This window comes from Rhagoletis pomonella, unplaced genomic scaffold (assembly GCF_013731165.1).
Source record: "Rhagoletis pomonella isolate Grant_MI unplaced genomic scaffold, Rhpom_1.0 Rhpom_scaffold_00006, whole genome shotgun sequence".
Taxonomy (NCBI): domain Eukaryota; kingdom Metazoa; phylum Arthropoda; class Insecta; order Diptera; family Tephritidae; genus Rhagoletis; species Rhagoletis pomonella.
Window position 1 is genome coordinate 68,204,464 of NW_023458560.1, and position 8,507 is coordinate 68,212,970.

The 8,507-nt window shown below is 39.3% G+C and overlaps 2 protein-coding genes across 3 annotated transcripts; one reads left to right on the plus strand and one right to left on the minus strand.

Moving 5' to 3' along the window:
- Nucleotides 1–416: 416 nt before the first annotated feature.
- LOC118741184 (PRKCA-binding protein) lies at nucleotides 417–6,592 on the minus strand. Of its 2 annotated transcripts, XM_036473061.1 has the most exons (5): nucleotides 6,426–6,592; nucleotides 6,099–6,149; nucleotides 5,808–6,023; nucleotides 2,318–2,429; nucleotides 417–2,245 (listed from the first exon to the last, which is right to left on the minus strand). In XM_036473061.1, exons 1-5 carry the CDS (start codon nucleotides 6,470–6,472, stop codon nucleotides 866–868), a joined length of 1,806 nt encoding a protein of 601 aa, XP_036328954.1. In that variant the 5' UTR covers nucleotides 6,473–6,592; the 3' UTR covers nucleotides 417–865. The 2 variants fall into 2 exon arrangements, with proteins under 2 accessions (XP_036328954.1, XP_036328955.1); XM_036473062.1 differs by lacking the exons at nucleotides 5,808–6,023; nucleotides 6,099–6,149 and having other exon boundaries at nucleotides 422–2,245.
- A 728-nt stretch (nucleotides 6,593–7,320) lies between these two features.
- LOC118741188 (39S ribosomal protein L4, mitochondrial) lies at nucleotides 7,321–8,470 on the plus strand. Its single transcript, XM_036473066.1, has 2 exons — nucleotides 7,321–8,052; nucleotides 8,113–8,470. Exons 1-2 carry the CDS (start codon nucleotides 7,388–7,390, stop codon nucleotides 8,330–8,332), a joined length of 885 nt encoding a protein of 294 aa, XP_036328959.1. The 5' UTR covers nucleotides 7,321–7,387; the 3' UTR covers nucleotides 8,333–8,470.
- Nucleotides 8,471–8,507: the final 37 nt, after the last annotated feature.

Consider the following 8,507-nt stretch of genomic DNA (forward strand, 5'->3'; position numbering starts at 1 on the left):
ATGGTTCTCTCGGGAAGCAGATGTGAGCGCCGAGTAGAGGCGTGCTGATCGGTTGTTGTATAAAAAACGCATTTCTCTGTGGAAAAGTTGTAAACTTTCAAAATCATGAAGCATGTAATATAGGTACACAAAAATAATTTTATTGGTTATTTAATACATAAACCATATAAAATATAATCACTTAGGACACATTTTTATACCATATTTTTGTTATTTTTCACACAGCTCAAACTCTGTTGGATAATTGTGATACTCATAAAAATTTGAATACTTAAACATATCTACATTACAGTGCATCACTCTCTACACAGCAAAAAAAAAACAAACTGTTTCCAATCGGAAATATAAAATGTATTATATATTTTAAGAGTTCCGGTCAAAATATTTCAGAAAAATTTTATGCTTCACGTGAGCTAGAACTATTTGAAAATACCTTTAAAAATATTTTTTCCAAAAAATCATCTTAAATGATAGATGAGTTTAAGCTTTTAAATATCCATAAAAAAAAAAATTTACAAATTTTATCACGAAATTAATATAATGAGATTTTACGAGGTATTTCCAAATTGGTTTTTGCAATGCACCCTAATCTGCATACATACATACTTCAAATAGGAAAATGCTAATTTCATGCTGAGAATTACAAATTTCTCCAAATAACAAGTAACTGTTTTTTTTTTTAAATGCATATGAACGTGTCTGCATCAAACCTAGATCGCAATGGTTCCAGTATAACCGTTAACTTTTAAATACACTGGGTCATTACCGTTATATAGATACATATCTATCGCCTAATTTTTGGTAATACATATTTTTAAATTTGTTTTTTTTTCGAAGCTCATTTTCCACCTAGCCGCCCGCCAACTCACTGCAACAGCAAATCTGTTTCCGACGCATTCGCTGACATTAAATCCTGCTCCAATTGCGTCGTTGTTGCTGCCGTCTGATTGAGAAACAAATCAAAATCGTAAGCACCATTTTGTGCAGCAACCGAATCCTTTTGATTCGTCAAAGTTTGCGGATTGGACATAAGATCGACACCGAATAGACCCAACTCCTTTAAGAGCGTTTCATTATTTTCCGCACACTGATTGTCCGCCACGTCAAGATCGTCTAAGATGCTTCCCTTCTGCTGTACACTCATTACGGGCGCTGGTGTTTCGACCGCCTCTAGGCCACAAACAACTTCGGTGCTCGACGCGCGTAGTGTATTCGCTTCAGTGCGCACGTTGCTCTCCTCATCTTCTTCGTCCACGTCCTGGGGCTTCAACGTGCTGGACTTGTATTGGAAGTCTGTTTCTTTGAAATCAACCTCGATAGGGAAAAGTGACGGCAAGGCGTCCATGCGCTCCACCACTGAACGATTCAGTTGCGCCAAACTATCAAGCAAACTGCGCAATTGCTGATTGAGATCTGTAGCATGTTTACACTCCAGCAATTCCATCTTCTCCAATACATCGGTACGCAATTTGGCGAACTTGTTGCGCGCATCCTGGCGACAACGCAAAATTAGTCTGTATTCATAGTTACCGGTCTCGACGCGATAGAGCGGCTCTTGCAACGCAGCAAAGCTATGCTCCTCATCGTCCATTTCCTTCACCTTCAGACAGTACGAGAGATAAGTAAATTTCGCATCGGCATAACGGCGCACAGTCAGCTTGGTGTCCGGTATCGCCTTGTTCAGGTACGTGCCCAAATCGGAGAGTACTGGCTTGATTTGTTTGATTATGCCGAGACCGTCCCTTTCGAGATTTCGATGAAATTCGCCAAACATGCGAAATGCCTCAGAGGCGCGTTGCTGCGGTTCGCGTGCGCTAATCTGTGTGAAACAATCGCCGAAGGCTTTGTAAGTTTGCAGCAAATCGTAATAGGCTTTCAGCATGCGTCGCGCATGCTCCACCAAGCCTTTGTACATCAGTTCGGTTCCCTCAAGTTCTTCTAACCGTTTTACCAGTGAATCATTGCAAAGGATGGCGCGCGAGAGGCCCAAAGTATCTGCTGTATTACTCGACATATTATCCACAATGCGATGCTTCAATTTCTTCAATATAATATCCAGCGATTTGCCCTGCTCCGGATCGGCATGCAGCTTGTTGTAGTGTATGGTGACAGTTGTAGTGGCAGCTTGTATCATTTTAGCCACTTCCACCTTGGTTTTACCCTTCACACTGACCGAGTTGACTGCCAACAGCTCATCGCCGCTTTGTAGGGAACCTTCACGCGCTGCAGGCGTGCCATCGAAGACCTTTCGGGAAGGTAGAATGTATGTATTAGTATTAAAGCTATTAAAAATTAACAGTTTTGATTCTAAGCTTACTTGTACGATGTATAGACAGGGACACATTGGTGCACCACCTCCAATGCTGATGCCTATCAAATTACTTTGGTCCTTGGTAATCACCACCGAATTGGTTGTCACAGTCATGCCCCTGTGTGCCGCAGTTGGGTAAGTAAAATAAATTTGTGTTTTATATTTTGAAGCATATTGCAGTTATTCATGTAAAATGATGGTGATGAGATCCCTAAGGGCTAATTATGCTACAGTACATAAGATATGATTTTAATGAATTGGACATTTAGGAGGGTACAAAACTCATCATACATACATACAAATGTATCTACATACACACTATTGCATGACATGTAAAATAAAAAGTGCTTAAAACAATAAAAGCCATAGATGAAGAGGAGGGTAGAATTAATCGGTACATTATTTGCGCATGTATGTACTTAAATACTTAGGATCTGGGTAATCAAAGTAAACTATCTAAGTAATATAGCCAATTACTCGTAGGTACATACTACATATATACATTAGGGTGGTCAAAAAAAAATTGTATATTCCATGCTCACGAAAATTTGTGTTCGTTTTGCCAAAAAATTAAGGTCCATTATAAAGTCTAATGGTGATTTCGAGGTACCAAAAAATTTCGCCTTTTTTATCGCCCTTTTCTCTTTTCGTGTTCGATTCTAAAATAACATTTTTTGGAAGTAACGAAATCACCATAAGATTTTAAAATTTAGGGAAAAATCCGTAAGGGTCGTTCATATCATTTGAAAATGTTGAACTCATAGAATTTTTCTATTTTTTCCCGTGTTTTTCATTTTTTTCTAGTCATTTTCTCTATTTTTATTTTTGATTTTTTTTTATAGTATGCACACAAGCTCCTGGCTCAATCCTTATCCATTCGTCCTGAAATATACCAGCCAGAAATGCGATTGCCTTATAAAAAAGGGAACCATTTTGAAATATGAGTGTTTTTACTCTCTAGAAAATAATTTATGCAATCTCACATACGCGGTTTTGTACTTTAAACGACGATATGTATATATATTCGTCGGTATGAAAATATAGAGACGACTTATCCGCCGATAAGAGCGGGGTAGCTCCTTTTGTGGATTGTGCAAAATTACTATGACCTTCCAATATCACAAACGTCCATCCAGATCTTCACCGAAGGCTTTTAACAGTTCAGACGGTATACCACTGGGTTTGGGACCTTGTTTCTTCAAAGTTGAATTTTTTTTACTCTCATCTGTTGTTGTTGTTATTGTAGCAGCAGTGCTCAACCTCCAAATATCCCGCCAGGTGATGACCTCAGCAACCCGGGGGTCAAGAAAACGGTCAACGTCTTTGGGCGCGATTCGTAAAGCTTCTGTGTTCAGATGAAAGGTGTAGCTGTTGAGCCTGTGGCACAGCCCGGAGCAGAGCTGTGCTAGCACCTGGTCTCTTTGACAGTTCTGCTTCCTCAATATTAATGGGCGGCGGTCCACCACCAGGCACGACGTGTTCTTTACGGGTATTAAAGGCGGTCCCGATAGTATTTTACTTTGAACTGTTCGATAACAGAATGTTATGTTCTTTCACCACCACCATCTGGTTTTCGGCATGGAGGTAATGCCAGCCTCTGTAGCCATTGTTGAGCTGCATTCTGGCACATCTGCAAATCTCTCCACTGTGTGTTACTCGTTTCTGGCGACCACACTGTGGCTGCGTAATTTGCCACCACCGGTAGATTACTTTGTACGTTGTAGATAGGGTGTCTTTCTCGCCTCCCCACTGTACTGCCAGCTAGTGACTTGGGGACTTTGTTCCTGGCACGTAATTTATTGCAAATGGTATACGGCGAGAAAGAGAAAAGATTATCTATCGACATTTCTGACATTGGAAAAGTTTAAAGGATCAGAGAGATAATGAAAAGCTGTCGATGTTTGATCCCGTTTGCAACTGGCAGCGGAGGGTGTTTGGCCCTGTAGAGATTAAACGGCAGGAGCCCTCTGCTTAATTCTACTTGGACTTGATGTTGCGAAATTCAACTGACTATTGACGTCCACGCAGATAACTGGTTATCCAAGGATTCGCCCGAACTGTAAGCGACGAGTTATGACTGTCTTGGCAGAGGCGCGCATAGTTAATCGTGTAAAATGTATTCGACAGGTCAACCTCGACTAGAATCGATCTATCTCAGAGTCTACACTGAATCAGACCCTCGCCTTTACGTAAGAGGATGGCGTTTAATGTTGTGTGGGTGGGGTTCTTTACGGAATCCACCCTGCTGTTCGGCAGTTGAGATGCTCTGTCAACACGGTGCTATAGGATTATCCTGCGTCCTTCCTAGTTTAAGGAGGGGGGCAATCCTGCTCAATTTTCAAAGTCCTAGGATAATCAGAGTGGACAGAAATACGCTATATGCGGCCGTGATATACTTGACTCCGTAGGTCCAAGTTTTCTAGAATCCAGATAGAGATTTTGAACGGTGTTAAGAACGATGATGTGTCTCGGGGTGCATATTTTGCTTGGGAAAGAGGCTTTACTGTTGATAACAGTCTGCTTGCTCCGCTGGAGAGATTGCAGGACTGAAGATGCTCATTTCACTTGTTGCGCTTTTATTATTAGACGAGAGCTCTAACATCCTTATTGAAGTACTCAGCGTGGGGATGCCCTGAATAAGCCTGTCAGAATCGATCAGGTATATCAGCACAGACGAATCTTCGAATTCCTGCCAACGGGTATGAAGCGATCGACTGTTGCGTTTCTGATCTTGCGGATGTTGCGCGAACGATAGTCTTGGTATGGTTTTCGTAGAGGATAAAACCTCGCGACTGGTCTATGGTGACTAATATCTATGGTTAGGTGGTATGATGCAAGTGTGAGCAGCGGTTGCTGTTCTCACCTCGTATTGGTCGATGGTTTTAGCGAGCTATTTTCGGCTTGTTTCGTTGACTGCCTACATAATATTATTTAACGTATGTATTTGTGATTGCGCATGGGAGAAAATGAAAGCTGGCGATAGATTACTGGATTATGCTGTGTGTGTTTAACCTAAAATGTTTGTTTCTGTTCTTTAATAATTAACTTCCTTTAATAAAAAAAAAATTGTAAATGTAAAAAATCTATTGTATTTGCACGCTTTAAGGAATTAACTTCTCTAGCTTATTTATTGATTTTCTTTAGGAGTTAAATTAAAAAAAAATAAAATAAACCAAACATAAAATTTAAAACAATCAAAACTAAAATACGTATTTCATTAGCAAGCAAAACTAAGTTTCTTTATTTTTATAAGTACATTAAACCTATGGATTTGGGCTACATCTCTATATGCATATGTATGTATGTACGTATATTAGACTCGCTCCACATATAAAAACGAGCTTTATATCTACTACAGGAGCACTGCACGTACACGTATGTATGTATATAAGTAGAGTCTACCTAGTAGACAAGGACTAATAAGTACATATTTCCATTATAAAACTAGCCTACGACTTAAGCACTTCTTGGCCGTTTATTACAAGTAAAAACTTACAGCCGCTCTAACTCAAATTTCTGCCTATCGTAATCATTTGAACGATCACACAAAAAGGGTACAACAACACTTGTTTCCGCAATATCATCATCTGCAGATGCTGTCGCCTTCACTTCTTTGTCAACCACCAATTCAATATCAAAATCGAATGTGGCCTCATCTAAATTCAGTTCACTCTGCTCTTCTAATGGCTGCTGCTGTTCCGATATTGTAGAGCTTGGGGAAATGTATGTATGATGTTTCATACAATTTGTTCTGTCAAGCGATTGCTTTATTATGATTTGTACTTACTTATCGATAGGCAGTAGTGGCGCGATGGCAGAATCCAATTCAACGCTTTTACTATGTATGTATGTATGTACATCAAATGGTATTTTGTTCATTGGAAATTTTAGAATTGTGTATAAAAATTTAAGAATTTGAAAATAACGAATTAAACGAACTCATAAACACACAGAGATTTAGAAATTTTGTTTAATTTAGAACGTAATATGTAAATAGGTTTCACAATATGCAATGGTATTGATTTATTACACAAACCCAACAAATGTTTTAAAACAGACAGACATACTATGTATGCAATGAAATTTTCTTTGGGGAATGCGCTCTTTAACTTACATTTTATCCTCCTCGAAAAAGAAATCGTCATCTATGTCTGTAAGCATTTTTGCAGTTTGCAATTGCAGCCTTGATAACGAATAAAATATAAATTTTCACTTCCTGCAAATTTACTGCTAAGGTTTTGGCAAGCAAAAAATCAGTGCATACTTTTTAGCAGACAAACAAAGAACGTCAATAATTGACATTTCCCAGTGTCATACCATCACAGGGCAACTCAAGTAAAAAAAAGATTGAAAGTTTTTTTTATGCACGGGGTGCATTTCATGATTAATTTTTTTCGTCATTTCGTTATTCTGTTTTGCAGTTATTAAAACAAGGTTTTTTTGACGCATTTCCGAACCTTCTTTTCAGTTTGCTTTCTAATCGGGTTTCAAGTTTTTAATTTTTCAAATTAGTTGAAATTTTGAGTACGCAGTTTTATAGCATATTAAATTTTAGGGGTGGGCTTTAGATGGGTAACTCCGGAGAACGGAATTAAATAAAATATGGTAGGTAGAGGGGGTCTAATAGTTGTCTGTATGAAGTTTCAAAGCGCGGAGCCTTATAGCTTTTAAGGAATTTGTTGTTAAAGTTTGTAAATTTAACAAACTTGTATGACATTTTTTTACAATATTTTAAAAACTGCTTGGCTTTCAGCTCCATAACGCTTCTGAAAGGGATTGCTGTATGAACACTTTCATATAGCTACAGCAATTTGAAAACTTCACTCACCACGGAACGGCTTCGCTCAGCTCGGCCGCGCTTGCTGTGTGAACGTACCCTAATTTTTGTATTGCTAAAGACCAAGTACCCATAAAATCGTGCCATAAAATCAACTTTGTATTTTTCCACTTCGCTTTTTTTGTTTTTATACCACCCACTTTTCGTAGGCTAAGAAATGTCAAAATAAAAACAGCTGTGTTTGTGTCACGCTTCTCAATTTACATTTTCCCAGTTTTTGTTAACTTTTCCATAAAAAAATGTTGAATTTGTTAAATAAAACTAAAAATGTTTTAGTGCCCTCGCTGCGCGGCATTGCGATCCGTGCCACGCACGATGCCGCCAAGGAAGAACCAGAAGTAACGAAGCCGATAACAAAGCCTGTGGCACCGCTCATATTACCACAAAACTGGCCGCAATATGAACCTATGAACCAGTCGGCAACGCGACAAGCTTGGATTGAAAACATCGATGCAGTGGAGGAACGCAAATTGGGACTTATAGAATTACATCCTGACGTTTTCGCAGCCCAACCCCGCGTCGATGTCATACAAGAGAACATAGAATGGCAGCGTAAATATCGTTATGTAAGCTTTGCTCATACTAAAACGCGCGCCGAAGTACGTGGCGGTGGACGCAAACCTTGGCCACAAAAAGGTATGGGTCGTGCGCGACATGGTTCCATTCGCTCACCACTATTTCGTGGTGGTGGTGTTGCGCACGGTCCACGCTCACCTACCACACACTTCTATATGCTGCCATTCTATAAGCGGGTAATGGGATTGACGGCAACACTTAGCGTAAAATTAGCGCAAGATGATCTCCATGTAATTGATAGTGTTGAGATACCCACGCGTGATCCAAAGTTCATTAAGGAGTTGATAAAAGAGCGCAACTGGGGGCCATCCGTGCTAATTGTAGACAGGCATGAGGAACATTTCCAGTAATTTGATCACAGATAATTAAAATTTTGATATAATTTCAGAGAGGACATTTTCCCGGAGAACATCTGCTATGCTACGGACGAACTGGGTTACGTGAATTTGATGCCTTCATATGGTCTCAACACATATTCGATGCTGAAACACGATACATTGGTGCTAACTGTGGAAGCCGTCAAACATATCGAAGAGCGCTTGTTATATCAACTTAATCGCACAGACGCGGCGGCGAAGGGTATCAAATTTAAATTGGATCAAGTTTAAATAGTTTCCTGCTGCTTCTCTTAGTTTTTCTGGACTTGATCGTTTTCTTAAGGAATGTACCATCGCTATCCAAGTAATTCAAAACATTGTACAAATCTGAATCATTAAAAGCAGTAATGAATTTTTACCATCGAATAAGCACTGGTTAATTAATTTGAAATGAAAATATGTAAAC